Source organism: Triplophysa rosa, linkage group LG15 (genome assembly GCF_024868665.1).
Source record: "Triplophysa rosa linkage group LG15, Trosa_1v2, whole genome shotgun sequence".
NCBI classification, from domain to species: domain Eukaryota; kingdom Metazoa; phylum Chordata; class Actinopteri; order Cypriniformes; family Nemacheilidae; genus Triplophysa; species Triplophysa rosa.
In genome coordinates this window covers 15,318,168-15,334,545 of record NC_079904.1, presented here as the reverse complement: position 1 = coordinate 15,334,545, position 16,378 = coordinate 15,318,168, and the positions used below count along the sequence as shown (strand labels likewise).

The following is a 16,378-nucleotide window of genomic DNA, read 5'->3' as shown; positions in this document are numbered from 1 at the left end:
AGATTGCTTGTTTGTCATGAATTAAGGTAAAAAAGTGAGTTAGACAACACTGCCCTCTACTGGCCATTACGTGAATGACGTGAACATATTGGATTTCTTTGGTTTTATAGATGATTTAGTCAATGTTTTAGTTTGCTACTTATGAGTTATAATAGCCCACAAATACAAATACCTCTTAGTGTGATATTTACGATGCTGCTGCTAAATATGAGTACAATAAAGTTAAATTAAAATAATGTAGTGTTACCCCCCCCAAAAAAAACATCCGTAGCCATGAACTAATTTTCGCTTTAGCGTGAAGGATAAAAATATATAAAAATAAAACAAATGAAGGTTTGTACGGATCAGGTGATCATATCACTATCAATACCAGCAGGTGGCGCTGCGAATGTATTTACAAATAGGCTCTTGTTCATGCAGTTAGCTTTGACAAATTAAAAATATATATTTTTAACCTAATTTTAATGTAAGCATTCCATTATTTGTGTTTGGTATAAAGGCGTGTCACATTGTGCACACTGAGGTGCAGGTTGAAATAAATGTGGAAATGACAGCACAGGAGCAAGATAAAAGACATTGGATTTAGCATGTAACCAAAATATTTTCAAACTGTCGGACCATTCATCACACACATTCAGATAAGTGAAATAAATATCAATAGATATAAAAAGAGAATGATGGTATACAGTACATACTTTGTGCCTCCCTTTGTTTAATCATTAATAATTCACATGTCTTGAAACATTAAGAGAGATAGCACACTACAGCAGAAGGAAAGATTTAGTTTAAAGATACCACATGAAATACCCACTCACATACTGAACACAACTACAGTTTATAGCCATTTATAGCCAAAACTACATAGCCAGTGCCATGGTCATTTGGGGACATTTTGTTTAATCTTCCCGTTTTAAATAAAGGCAACTAGTTATATCTAATGCACAAATAACCAAAATATATGCCAGGGCAGTTTGTTGTTGTTATATATATTTACAAAAAAAAACCCCACACATCTCAGACAGATGCCCAGTGCCTTCCAACAATGGCAGGTACAGCTGGGGTAATTGTTTTCTATTGGCTGAGGACAGCTGCTGGCTACTTAAAGATTCATTGAGGAACCAATTAGAAACCCATCTCGGTATAGGGTTAATTATTCTAGACATTTATGATGGAAGGAGAAAGCAGACATACAGGATGACTATGTGGTTGTCTAGCTTTTGAAGATTCGGCATGACAGACACACAAACACATTTTTGCGCACGATAAGCATGTCAAAGGCAGGATGCTGTCTATAGACTACTGGTGCATTGACCACAAAAGCTTTGTTTTATGAAAACGTGTCATAAATTCCGTAACCAAAAAAGAGGTCAACACAGAGATAATATTCAGTGATTATCTTTTGCATGTGTGTGAATCATATGAATATACTGTATCAAAGTTGTGATTTTTCAATTTTATTTAGTTATTTAAAAAAGTGGTAAGTGTGCCACATTATGAGAGACTAATATAATATATAAAACTGTTTTTTGGGTTATAATATGTTACATTTGAAATCAAGATTTCAGACTTATTAAAATGTTCAAAAAGTTTAGAAACATCAACATAATGCTGTCTAAGAACTGTCTAATGCTTCTCAACATAAATAAATAATATTTACAGTAAAAAACATTTTTGTGCATTAAACATTTTCAATAAATCAATTCACACACTGAAAACATACCCTACTACAGTGATTGACACTTGTACCCCTTTAGATGGACAGAAAGTCTCACAAGTTTACTATTAATTTTTTTTGTTTTTTTCTAAATATACGTTGACTAACCAAAATAATATAACCATCTATTCCGAGTATGAAACCAACTGCAGCTACATGACATTTCAGTGGCATGGCCCAATTCTCTTTAAGTGGGAGTCTTCGTCAGAGGAAACTACAAAACGGGTCGTGGTGGGGTGCTATGGGAGAATTCCCTCACCAGATTTTTTTTGGGCCCCTATAAAAATATCCAGTCAACAATTTAAAAATATTAAAAATTAAAAACCTGTTATTTATAAATTTGTATTATGCATTTATTTGTATTTGTGTGAATTACAAAGTCAATAGAATTTCCAAAGGACAAAAGGATGAGTGCAGGAGTCAAATGTAAGGTATCTGTCACACAAACTGTTGAGACAACTTTTAAATGGAAGTCGAAAATGAGGAGTGAAATACCACAGTGATGTAAGATTATTGTCTCATTTCCAGTTGCCTCATGAAGTGCTACTGTACAACCTTGATATCTTCCTCAACTAGTCCAAGTGAAAAAATGACTATAAATCCATTTACGATTTTAGCCTGAAACAGGAGAAGCTGTCCTCATTTCATCCTCCTTTGTAAGAGCAGGTCCAGAATTGCTTTTGGAACTGTGCATGTTATGTTGGCTACTGTGTGTTGAGGGTGGAATCAAGGTAATTTTGCTACACATCTCTGCCATGCTTTTTCTTACCTCCTCGTGGATGTTATTACTCGAGAGGACGTAGAGAAAGGGGTTAATAGCGCTGTTAACGGTAGACAAACCCAAAGAGATTTGATAGGGCGTGTAAACATGATGCTCAAAGTGGCACTCCTTCTGCAGCTCTGGGAAGTGGTAGGTAACAGCACGTATAAGCAATATAATGTGATAAGGAGCAAAACAAATCAAAAACAGCGCCACGACCGCCACAGCCAGATAGCGAACTTTCACTTTCTGATGGGGCTGGAGTCCGGTGCTGGCCTGCACGTTGGTAAGAATAGCCCTGTTGGTGAAGATCAGGATAGCCAGAGGACCGCAAAAACCAATGCAGAAGCGGGCATAGTTGAATCCTGTTACCGTCGCTGTGTTCTGGCCCGGCTCAAAGCAGCGGCGACTGCCCTCGGCGGCATCGCCCTCCCGCATCATGAAGACAGGCAGGTGACCCAAGCCCACCACCAGGTAGACGGAAAACACTATGAGAGCAGCGACCCTTTTATGGCGAAGGCCCCGGGATTCGATAGCGTGGACCACCGCCACGTAGCGGTCGATGGAAATACAGCAAAGCAGAAATATGCTAATGTACATGTTGTTGAAAAAAACAAAGCCGGTCACTTTGCAAGCCATAGAGCTCCAGGGCCATACGTGGTTTTCGTTGACGTACACAGCCCACACTGGCAGCGTAAACAGGTAGGTGAGATCACACACGGATAGGCTTAGCAGGTAGATCCCAAGAAAGTTCTTTCGACACACTTGGTGGAAGGTGAGGTAGACGGTGACCAGGTTGGCAGGCAGACCGATGATAAAAACCATGATGTAAAGCACCAGTAGAGGAATCCGGTCCTCCATGTATGGCACTTCGCAGGGCATGATCACAGACTGATTCATGGTTGTCATAATGCTCTGTGTGGCACTGGATTCATGCATCATTTCTGGGGACCAGAATTAACGATGAGTATTATTGAACAAACACAATAATAACATAACAGACATTTATTCTGAATAGAATAGGTGGGTGATTCTCACAAAATCTCGATTTCCAAGATGTCAAATATGATTTTTTACAGAAACTTGCATTAACAATTTGCCTTTTTAGACATTAAAAACAAGTTCTGACAAGATTAAAAGCATTAATTTAAACACACATTTTTCAAAGTTTTTTTTACAACAAGACCTTAAAATCTCATTACCGTAACACTGTAAAAATGTCAATACCGTAGCATGTTTTGCTAAAAAAAGAGAAGCCATGATGCCTAAGCAAGTTTTTATTCATCATGCATAATTAGACATTAATAAAGTGTTTATATAGAAAATTATAAATGTAACATTTTTTAAATTAAAAACAACCTGTTAAGGTAATGATGATCGATATTGTCGTGTAAATAGTACGACAAGAGAAAATTTAACTTTTAACCACAAAAATATAAAGAAATCTGTTAACCTGGTAGCAGGGGCGATTCTAGGATTTTTTGACTGGGGGCACAACTGGGGCCGCAGTTAAAACAGAGGGGCCAACCATCAATGATATGTACGTATCATTATAGTTCAGTAAGCTTTAAAATAAGCAATAAACCGTGAAACCTTTTAAACTTTTAATGGCATTTATTTACTGTTGTAAATAGGAACAGTCAAGTACAATTTGTATTAACTTTAATACTGTAAGAAAATAATTTTCCATCCTGGGCAATTCACAAAAAAATACACAGAGCGTCAAGTTATATAAACTTTACACAAATCAATGCTTCACAACTACTGCCAAAACATAAGACTAGTCTTACAGAAAAAAAACACTGTACAGTATGTGTGTGGCTGAGTTGTCCCAGACACGGAGTTGCGTTTCTCAGGCGGTGTGTGACCGAACCAGCACACCGTTGATTGTAGCGCAGTGACGGGAATATTCAAGTCATGCGCAGATGATGTGCCAATGATGAGTGTGTTGAGTATTTGCAATAAATAAAATCTATGCAGATTACTTAAACCTGGGCCTCATTTACAAAATGTGCGAACATATTTGATCATAGAGTGTGCGTACGCAAAAATCCACGACAACGTCTTTGACGTGGAAAAGTGCTTAGCTCCACGTCAGGGTCTGAGCAGACGTACGCACTTTTGTTTGGCCCTAGTGCTGCAGGTTTTTGAAAATATAAGCCATTCTTGCCGCTTGTAAACGACCTTGCCAGACTAATGACATTAATTAGACATCGTTTACAAGGCGGAGATCTGAAACTGTTCAGCTGCGTACAATTTCAAGAACATTTGTGATTTATAGATTTCACATCTAAATGAGAGGCATAGGCTACAGGCCTATATTATAATGTAATACATCAGGTTATATGCTGCACGTGAAGGAAACACGATCGTTTTTCTGAAAAGATCTGCTCGTGAATGTATTTAAAATAATGTAATGCGAACATGCAATTGCTATACTTGTGGTACAGTCAGCTGCTGTTCAGCCGTGCGAGAATGGCCAAACACGTCCATCTAGCGCATGTTATGTTTGAATTTGTGATCAACAGCCCCGGCAGGCAATTTGAGGCCCCACCCCTGGATACGCCACTGCCTGGTAGCCATATAGGTACTGGCTGGCAGATGTGTTACTTCAAATACTTTAAAACATTTCAGAAAATGAGAATGTCACTGGCACTTTCTTCATTTTTATTATACTGTACAGTACATGAATATACGGGCAGTGTATTTTCAGTCATTTAAGAACATCTAAAGCAATGATTTTTTTCTGAATATTGACATTTTTAAATTACAACATGCACTCAGAGATAGCTGGACGTGTTACGGTAATGAGATATCGGTATCATGTGTTTCAAGGGTTTTGTAAGAACGACCCATGTATCTTTTTCCATGTTTTAACAAGTACAGTAAGAGCCACTTTAATAAAAAGCTAGTTATACTTCTGATAAAACAACACTGGTTCTCTTCAAAGGGATACTTCAGACAAAATGAAAATTCTGTCATCATTTACTCACCTTCGAGTTGTTCCAAATCTGTATACATTTCTTTGTTCTGATGAACCCAGAGAAAGATATTTGGAAGAATGCTTGTAACCAGACAGATTTTGCCCCCCATTGACTCCCGTAGTAGGAAAAAATACAATGCGTCAAAAGTGCCCCAGAACTGTTTGCTGTCCTACATTCTTCAAAATGTCTTCTTCTGTGTTCAACAGAAGTAATTTTTCCTACTATGGTAGTCAATGGGGGGCAAGATTATAAGCATTCTTCCAAATATCTTTCTCTGTGTTCATCAGAACAAAGAAATGTATACAGATTTGGAACAACTCGCAGGTAAATGATGAAAGAATTGTATCCCTTTTAATTCTGTATTTAGAGTACTGTATTTGTCAAAGCTTAGAATGCATATTAGAACTTCTGTTTTGTTTTAATGATGTCAAATACAGTATGTCCAATGTTCATGCAAGCATTCATTTGACAAAAGCATTTACCCTTTTAACTTCACCATCAGACAAAAGCAGGTGGACAAATCGCACAATTGGATACCAAACAAAACATCTAGACAGTAGAAACAATCACAGAAATTCTAATGGATTTAATAGTTACAATGGGAATAGTACTGTTTTAATGGAAACTATAATGGTCTCCGAGGTAGTGGTAATGTCTTGGGATCGGTGGGAAGATATCTGGCAGATGGAAATCAGTAGAACATTAAATGAAATCCTACTGGAATAAAGCCCATAAAGCCTTTTTTGTAATGATTTTATTGGCAAACAGCTGATGTTCTATAATGGTATTTTTATGGAAACCATTAGAATTTGTAGACTATTGTTTTTTTTCAGCAGGGAGGAAGGAGAAAATAAAGTGCTTTGTAGTTGGAAACATGTTGGCATAAGCCTTTGCTAAATGATGGCATCTCATTTCTTTGAGCATCATGCTGAGGTCTTATCAATAAAGGTTCAAACTGAGAGGTAAATACGACCAAATGCAGTAAGCACAGTTATTGAGAAAGAGGTTTTCACAGTTCAAACAGTTAAACCGCTAAGCCACCCACATTTACGAAGAATATAGCTGACTAAAGATACTCCTTTTCCTCGAAGAGGATAGCCGAAACGTTGCCGAGAATTGTGCAAATAGTGCACGCAATGCAGCGGGGTCACTGGATTGACAAACTGTCATTGATTTCCTGTCACGAAAGACGCGAAAGACGGAGAGAATGAAGGAGACTACGGGCATTGTGTTTTGTGACCTACTTCGTTCATTAAAACACTTGTAGCGATGTTAAGAAAAACACGATGGTTTTGGATAAGATTAAATGCTTTTTCTCTTGTCCCATTACATTAGTGTCAAGCAGTGGCGATGCTCTATGAGCCCTTTACACATCAGCCAAGAGGCGCTCCAGATTTCACAAGCTCAAACACGACCTGAAATGAGATGCTCCTTACAGTAAAACATGCCAAGCATTCTGTTTTTATTATCTTAAATAAAGTAGTCTAATATATAAAACAAAACGAGCTAACACACGTCAGACCAGAAAAATGTACTCGTTGAGTAAGCTGACAACCACATTAAATATTTACGACTTTCTTTGTTTAATGACAAGACACGAAAATCCGACATATAAAAACATTCATGTCATTTTAATTCTTTTTTTTTCTTTTGTACAAAACATGTCACACCCTAACTAATAAACACAAACACGAATCAGGCATTTAAAACACACGTGTAAGTGTACAACAATTCGTAAAATGTGTGTGCGAAACACACGTTTTGCAAAACGATAAAAAAAACTCATTATTGGCTGTTCTGATCTTCTATAAAAAACTTTTGAGCGATACAATTGTGACCCAAATCTTACCTCTAAATGCTGTTGAGTTATTGGCCACATTTGTCCATCATAGTGAAACACAGCGGAGTGGAGAACATCACTGTCACTCACTGCGGCTCGCGTGAAGATGAGACTGAGGTTGCATGTGATCAGCACACTTCTGCTTTCTCCAACATGTGAAATCTATTATGAATCAAATTCATTGATTTTAACTCCCTTTGTCTCCAGATTTTATAAGTGAAAAGAAAGAAAAAATCAGTTCATCTCCAAAGTCTAACAGCTTTTCAGGCATCGTGGGTAGTTTTTGTGCATTTATTTAGTCATTTAAGCAGACGGTTTTATATGAAGCGACTTACACATGAGTGATCATTTAACATTATGCAAAATATACAGAGCAGTTTGTAAGTACTGTACCAGCATACTACCAACATAAAAAGGGTCAATCATTGAAAGTTAAAGACTGCCCTTATGAAATGAACAGTATGTACTGTATAGCTGAGAATGTCTAAAGATCTTTTGGGAGGGGAGATCACAGTTTGGCATGTAAGAAATGGAATATTGTGAAACTTATTTTTCACAATATGCATTTGATCTAAAATATTTAACATTTTAAGTTGACGGGTTATGATTCAAAGCCCCCTTAAATGACATCACAGGAAATGTCCGGACTAAAAATACACATTTGTTGTTTGACCTCACTCAACATTCATTGTAACTGTGTGGGCAACCTGTCATCGCTGAGAAAACTTGATGAACAAACACACAATCTTTACATTTTTTTTATTAAAACAAATCAGTCACATATTCATACAGCATACACAATTGTATTAGATTTTTAATACATTTAAAAAACAGAGGAAGAGGAATGTTCATAAATAAATACATGTTTGAATAGAGAGATATAAGGGGTTGAGAGATGAAGAATATGTTGCACACTGGCAAGCAAGCAACATTTTTATGTTTTTGTGTTTAAATAGTGTTCACCTGTACAGTTGGCAGAAGGACACTTGGCAGATTCACAATCATATTGAGCACACTTTTAAACATTTGCGAGAGAATTACTCCATCTGATAAAGCAGATGTTGATGCCCTGATGATGCTGAACAAGCTGAAGATCTCAGTCCTGTTGGTCTCGCCTTAACTGTAAGACTCATAATAAGCAGCTGTATGAAGTTTTTGTGAAATATTGTCTATGAGAGCGGTCTTTAACAGCACATCGCTGCATGCTTTGTGTCAGCGTCCATGTCAGTTTTTCCATCTGATTTGCTGAAGCGAATAAAAGGGCATGTGTCATTTTAATTGCAATGTTAAAAAATTACTTATATATATATATGTTAATAGCCAGAACAGAATAACAAAATATATTGGTAACACTTTACAATAGGCCCTTTTCACAATGACGTCACTTAACTTCCGCCTTTTCGAAAAGCAGTGTATCACAACATCCGTCTTGCAACAAACAAGAAGAACTTCCATTTTGCCATCGCGGTGGAATTTAACAACAGTGAAAAAAACTGACAGAACACGTATTCAAGTACTTATCCTAGCACCTTCGCTAACACACAAAGAAAACAAAACACTTACCTTCATAATCAAACAGGTACTGATCAACGAAGAATTTGTATCCTTTCTCTAGCTTTGATCTTGTCGTTAGCGAAAATTTGTCTGCAAGACGTTGTACATCATCTAGCCATATTTGTGGCAGATGTGCAAGGGACTTGGTAAACTCCATTCTGAGGCGCTAGCGGAAGTAACTTCTTCTTCTTCTTGAGTTTTACTGGCGGTTGGCAAATCAGCTTATAGGTGCATTACCGCCACCTTAAGAACTGGAGTGCTAGCGGAAGTAACGATACACTGCTTCGCGGCAGAACGGAAGATGCGTGACGTCATGTGAAAAGGGCGTATAAGGTGCTATTTGTTAACAATTAGTTAATGCATTAGCTAACATGAAATAACAATTAACAATACTTCTACAGCATTTAATATTAATTCATGTTCATTTCTGCATTTACCAATACGTTATTAAAATCAAATGTCACTGTTAACATTAGTTAATGAACCGTGAACTAACATGAATAACTGTATTGACATGAACTAACATTAAAAAGGAAAAAATAAATTGTTCATTGTTAGCTAATGTTAGCTAACGCATTTACTAATGATAACTATAGCACCTTATCGTAAAGTGTTACCATACCTTCTTCGTATATAAAACTTAATCTTCACATTTGCCAGAGAAGTATTTTTCACTTAAAATGGACTTTGGGAAGTGAGAATATGCTATTTAATAAAGTCTTCGGGTCAGTAGGTTTATTTTTTTGTAAAAAAAGTGAAACTCAAATGTAACAAAGCACTTTGTCAGGCATCATAATCAGACTAATGTAGATATTTTTAAGAACATGTGTGAACACGTTCATGATCCCTATTATAAGGTATGGATTTATCATATTACTGTAATTTCTTCTCCTGTCATCCAGAAACCTCTTAAGCACACTGTCATGTAACAGCCTAGCTCTATTTTGAAATCATGAACAAGAAAATGATTCAAAAGTGGCTGTTCTCTTCCTCTTACCCCATTGCTGAGGATTTCTTGGACCTTCCTGTACTCAACAGAGTCTCGCTCCAGCTTTGCTCTGTACACAACAAGCTGCTGTCGGTCCTTCAGGTCCCTGTACGTCTGATGGATAAAATGCGTAGTAGGTCACTTCAGATCCCATAAAGCGACAAATCAAGAACTGAATGAAAAACTCACATTGATGACAATGTCATGGCATTTATACTTCAGAGCCATACTGAGCTTGACCTCTGTGTCATCGATGAGGTTCACATATTCCTGCAGAACCTGCACATAAAGCAAAACTGCATCATAATGCGATAATGCGACATCATAAAACATTGCTTATTCAGTTGTCACATGGCACCAGGGGAAGGTGGAGGGCAGGGAGATAACTGAGCAGAAACTCAGTATAGAAACTGAGGTACCGATATAGGTGCGTTGTTTTTGTGGAGGATGTCAACCACTTTGTGAAAGCCAATGGGGGATTTCTTCTTGGTGTAGCCAAGCCAGTTTTTGGTGTTGAACAAACTATCCACATCAAACCATAATTTTAGTTTAGCTCTCGCGCCAAGAGCTGTTAGAATGTACTGCTTTTCTGAAATCTGTCAAGAGAAAATATGGTACAGCAGTTAAAGGTCATGGTAAAGTGTTTGACAAAAACTGAAAGCAACTCCTTCTCAGAAGGAAAATTGCTACTAAACACTGCTTATTCTTAAATACATGACATTAGTTCAGCAGACAAATTAAACATGTGACTAAAGTAAAAAAATATTCTGGAGAGAAAGCAGCCAACAAGTGGCTAGTACTCATGGGAAGTCCTTCAATACTTTTGAATGACAGTGTGAAAAGCTGATATATGCAAAGAGTGGCTACTTTATGAAAGATTAAAATGAAAGTTTTCAATATTATTCTAAAATGTGGAAAATAGTCAATGTAAAGATAAGAATGTGAAGAAGTTCGGCAGGTTAATAGATAATAAATAGTACAGGTAAAATGATATTATAATAGGACTGTCTCACCCTGAAGGTTTTTCTAATGTTTGCTGGGCTGCTGTAAGTTCCCTAAAGTTAAAAAAAGACAAACTGATTAAAAGCTGTTGTACATATGCCATGAGAACTGAAAATGTAACAAACATTTGAATATCAACTCATTTTCCAAATTGGATCCATTAGAATGTGTATATATACAGCTGTGGCCAAAAGTGATGTCCAACTCTGGACAATTGACATCTTTACTCTTTATTCAAATGTATTTTGAAAGACTCATTAAAGAAATTGTATTCATGTTGCCTAGTTGTGTTTGGACTATAAACTAAAGCTCAACTTTGAGAAGAATTTTAGGAGGCTTGGCAAAAGATAACACACAATACATGAACAAAGTTTACAAAGACTAGGAGAATGACTATAATACCACAAGAGAGGATACACAAATATTAATAACAGATAAAACTGCAGTCAATGTATGCCTTTCGTTTTTCTATTCATTTTCTTTGCTATATTTGAATAAAACCAATATTCTGTTTATGTTTAGTGGGTCCATCTTGTACCATACATATTTTGATGGTTTATTGTCCCCAGAGGGGCATTAAAAGCAAATATTGTACAAATATGCACAACGGACATCACTTTTGGTTACTACTGTATACTTTATATACACTCCAGAAAATAACAGTAGTTTCTGAATAGAAGTGCAGAATGTACCTCAGACTCTCCATAATGGTAAAAGCAGGAGTAGTATAGTGTGGTGATGATTGGCATATTTAAGATAGATGCTTTCCTTGGAAACTTTTTAAAGATTTCACCATCTGCCTTCTTGTCACTAGCCTGAAAAGCAAACATGCCTATTACATACATTTCAGAACTTCAGCAATGGGAAAAAATCTTCTTGGAAGATAAGAATATGTACCTGCATGTTAAACAACAGCCGGCTACACTTTATTCTACATGTCTTGTGTTACAGTGTAATTATATATTTAAGTACTGAGTAATAATAATGAACTACATGTACTTACTATTGGGTTAGGGTGTGGTGTAAGGCTAGTTATACTGCATGTATTTATGCAAAATGTATAGTTAATACTAAAGTAAATACACGTAACATATGTATCAAGGGCACTGTGAAATAAAGTGTTACCCAACAGCCTGACATCAAAGTAACAAATGTTGATATTGTACAACCAACAGTTGGAAACTACAATTCTACTGCGCCATAGGAAAAGTGTCCAAGCCTTTCAGATCACAACCCATAATACATAAAGGAAACATCTGCTTTGTAACCCAATTTGAGAGGAGCCTATCCTATCCACTTTCATCTGTACATAGAGAGAGACCCATAACCTTGCACATCACATGTAGAAAAGAGGAAGATTGGGGAGGTAAAGAGGAAATACCGCTTAAACTGTGCAGTAAGGTGGGGTGCTTTTCTCTGTTCCTGCTTTCAATAAAGGAACAGAAACCCAATAAAGGACTTTTTTAATGAATTAAAATAACTTTCTCCTATTCTGTTTAAATGAATAGTTCACCCAATAATGTTTTTTTTATTTAATCCATATTTTACTCGCCTTTATCCAAGTTGTATATAGTCTAGAGTATACACTGAAGGTTAGAGTTTATTCTCCAGCTTATTAAACTATTATTATTATAGAGCAGATATTAAAGGTAAATAAAAAATGAGTAGGTGTTTTTAAGAATTTGTATGGTTGTCTATACCAAATACATGAAGTAGATCCCTCACCTCGATGATGATTTGTCTCTCGAGGAGTTCATAGTGGTCTTGAACATGAGTGGCATCGTCTTGAGAAAAAGGAAGGCTAAAAAACAAAAATCAAACAGATCTGTTTGTCAGAGGGGGAAGGTAATATTGAACTCTACTGCACTGCATTGACAGATCACTACAGCGTACGGCGTCATTAATCTTTACCTGAGGCAACTTTTAAGGAAATCTCTTCTTCTGCCTTCATCCTTAATACCCAAGTGTTCTTTGTATTGCATTAACTGTTTAAAATATAAAGGCAGACAGTTTTAATCTAAAAGCAAAGCCATAACAACTTACAGAAGACACAAACTTGTAACGTATCAACAGAACTTCAGCAATAAGACCATAAAAGATAAATTATGATTATTTATTTAAGGTTACACGCTTTTTTATGTTTTGGAAGCTTTAGAAACTAATTTCAACTCTGATTAAAATAAATTAAAATAAAATAATTTGTTATGTGAATATTGACATGCATTCAAGCAAAGAGAATAGTGAAAGTTGTTAAATCAGTAACAACTGTCGGTCCAGTTAGCACCACCATACGTACCGCCATATCTTCCGTCCTGCCGAGAGCCCTAAAACAATGACCCAAGCAACACAGATAAAGAAGCGGTCAATTATTCAAATAAAATATACTGTATGAGGGTTGTTGACAGATTTAAGTGCAAATGTATCCTATGGTGTGACAGCAAAATTTTGGGAAAAAAAACAACAACAATGAAGATAAATCTCTCTTTTGCTATTTTATATAAAACAATGTAATATTAACTGTTTGCTTTCTAAATTATGTCACACCATAGTACACATGTACGATTAACAACCCATATAACAATAAAACTCATCATATCAACCAATTAAATGCAAATACATGCAAATAAATTGTTGCATTGTAAACCGTTTTTACATTCTGAGAGGTCAGATCAAAAGTAAACTTACTTCAGTAACTCCACCAGAAGCTTCTGTTCTCCCATCTCTTTTAAATAGTGAACGTAATGACGCAGAGCCACATCTCTGGACATTAACTCTCGAAAGAGGATTTCTGCATTAATAACGAATAAGATTTTCAAGAAATTCTTCACATGTTGAAAAAAGGAGAAACTAGTGAGCATATACTGCAATATTTCTCACCTTTATTTAAAGACGTTTTTAAATAGATCAAGACCTGAAACAGGAAAACGCAAATGCAAAAAGCATGTGAATAATTGAACTAAATAACAAATAGTGTTTTCCCAGTACTCTATATAAGATGATGATGTCATTGGTCATGTGATGCTCACAGCAGCGATGACATTGCCATCATAAAGAGCAACTGCTTCATCCAGAAGCAAAAGTTTGTCCTGCAGGGAGCGGAACTTCTCCAGCGAGTACGCCTGTTGAGACAGCAAAATTAACAAAACATTTGGATATCTATGACAAACTTGCTAAAATGACTTTCTAGTGCAATAGCTACAATTTATACATATTTACTGCCCCCTACCCGTCCTTTCTGCATTCTCCTCACTGTTTCCTCAGGACTCAGGTCGCTGACAAAATTCTATCATCATTTTTTTAGAAAACAAATCAATGTTAGAATCAAATGAAACAAACATAATAATGAAAAACAAGAATTGCGCAATGGAAAATCTCTCAACTACTTTATCCTTAACATAACCAGACTTGAGACGTTTTATATGCATTTTTGTAATTACCTTTCTATCAGATTTGGGTTTTCGCAGCTCTGGTGCATATGTTCTTATTGATGTTTCACTAAAAGCTAGAAAACAACGAACACACACACACTTTAATATAATACAGAATTTAGACTATAATCATACAAAAAACTTCAGTGATTTGAACTCACACTCTGAGAAGGACGGAAAACCACCAGATTTACTTTTTGCTGAAAATAAAAACAGATAAGAGAAGAATTACATGAGTGTACTAAACCATTAAACCAAAACATTCATGACCAGTGTAGATTACCTCTAAACAGAGAGCTCAGCGAGTATCCAGATCCCTGTTTGGACAGTGAAGAGGTGGTGTCTATTTTGGGAAAGCCCTGTTCACTGCCTGATCGGTTACTGGAGGCAGTCTCTTTAACTGACCAAGAGATACCTACAAACAAACACGCATGAGCTTTAAACACCAAGCAGATGAAATATCGACAAAAACAGATATCAAAATGACGACATACTTCCCACAGGTTCTCCACTCCAACTGACTTTCTCAAAATCATCCTCTTCATCATCATCATCCATCACAAGGCTGTTGACGGTCCGTTTGGACTCTTTAAGCTGTGAAACGAGAACAAAACATTGTCTGAATAATAGAGCACGTGTAAAGGTGTTAGAGCCACGGGCCATTGTGTCCAGTCATGCAGTAAACGGGGCGGTGGACTGTCTTCATAGGGCTCCGGAGAATCACCATGAACCTACCCGTGAAAACTCATCGTCTTCATCATCAAATGTGAAAGCTTTTAATTTGGACCTGTTCCAGTACTCGTCATCTTCTGGTTTGGCTCGTGTCATCTAAAAAACATAAACACCACTGTTTATTCACAGCGAGTGACCCTTCTGAAATGACCAAACTCAGAAGTGTTTAGGTTACGTGACATGCAAACACCGACACATGAAAATCAAAATCATCCTCCAGTTGTCTTAATTTTTTTATACATTTTATATACAGATATGATTCCGTCATCTCAAACTGCACCTACGACTATATGGAGATTCGCTAACATTGCAATTTTTAAGCAGTATTAATTAACGTTACCGGAATTATCATTATTTGCACATTTGATCATAAATAGTCAAAATAGCATGATATGATTGATATTTAACAGACTAACCTTCTTCCACACGAAACGTCAGATTTGTGTCTTGTTACTTCCTGGTACCAACATGCCGCCAAAATAAAAGTCTGACACATAAAAGCACGCGGAATATCGTAAACAATGTCTGCTGCGTAGTTTCCTATTTTTTTTTACCAAATATTCAAATTCAAATTTTCTTTGTTGAAATTTTAGACACATAAAATACTGTTGTAACCTATAGTATATTACAATTATTATATAATTAAAATAAGTTAGTCCACTATATTTTTACTATAGTCAATTAAAAACCTGTAGTAATAGTTCAAAACACTTACTACAATTTAACAGTTCACTAAGCACTACAGCATAGCTACTAGTTACTATAGTATTTTAATTATAAACAGCATATACAATCGCTTTTAAACTTTTTGTTGAAATTCTGCACACAGTATAGACATATACATATAAAAGGTAATATTAGCCTATTATTAATTACTACTCATCCCTTTACCCAGTGTCTGTGTAGTATCTTTTAGGGCAAAAACCTTTAGCTTAAAGCCTAAGTTTTGTCTTAAAAATTAAGAAAATTGTGCTGTAATTTATTACATTAACTATTTGATTTGAGAAGAGATGTGGGGTTGGCATCCATCGCCCTTGTTGAAAGAAGACATTCCCCTTACTCCTTTAGATAATAGCGTTGTGCATGTACAGTAACTTGTACAGCATGTACAGTATAATACGATTATTTACATTTTCTACTATTTAGAAAGGGTAACATAACTGCAACTGCCCAATCAGAACTCAATATTTCACTGAGCCAAATGAAACACAAAAGAATGTTTGTCAAATAAACATTTAAAAAAAACTTTTAAAATGTTTTTACAAACCAATTACTAATTACAAGTGTAACAAATTGTTGTTTCGCCCAACCTTTTTTTATAGTTTTGTACAATTCTGCGGTGCTAATTATTGTGGTCATATTCATTTTCATGTAGC

The 16,378-nt window shown here is 36.1% G+C and overlaps 2 protein-coding genes across 2 annotated transcripts; both read right to left on the bottom strand.

Annotated features, from left to right (window-relative positions):
- Positions 1-646: 646 nt before the first annotated feature.
- On the bottom strand, positions 647-7,435 carry gpr132b (G protein-coupled receptor 132b). The gene is made up of 2 exons (XM_057353230.1): positions 7,308-7,435; positions 647-3,418 (listed from the first exon to the last, which is right to left on the bottom strand). The coding sequence occupies exon 2, from the start codon at positions 3,414-3,416 to the stop codon at positions 2,328-2,330; it is 1,089 nt and encodes a 362-aa protein (XP_057209213.1). The 5' UTR covers positions 3,417-3,418; positions 7,308-7,435; the 3' UTR covers positions 647-2,327.
- A 615-nt stretch (positions 7,436-8,050) lies between these two features.
- vipas39 (VPS33B interacting protein, apical-basolateral polarity regulator, spe-39 homolog) lies at positions 8,051-15,508 on the bottom strand. The gene is made up of 19 exons (XM_057352803.1): positions 15,419-15,508; positions 15,006-15,098; positions 14,765-14,864; positions 14,554-14,685; positions 14,432-14,470; positions 14,280-14,344; positions 14,069-14,125; positions 13,869-13,961; positions 13,720-13,753; positions 13,528-13,630; positions 13,139-13,166; positions 12,754-12,827; positions 12,568-12,643; positions 11,535-11,657; positions 10,854-10,895; positions 10,260-10,436; positions 10,030-10,119; positions 9,850-9,954; positions 8,051-8,543 (listed from the first exon to the last, which is right to left on the bottom strand). The coding sequence occupies exons 2-19, from the start codon at positions 15,096-15,098 to the stop codon at positions 8,523-8,525; spliced, it is 1,452 nt and encodes a 483-aa protein (XP_057208786.1). The 5' UTR covers positions 15,419-15,508; the 3' UTR covers positions 8,051-8,522.
- Positions 15,509-16,378: the final 870 nt, after the last annotated feature.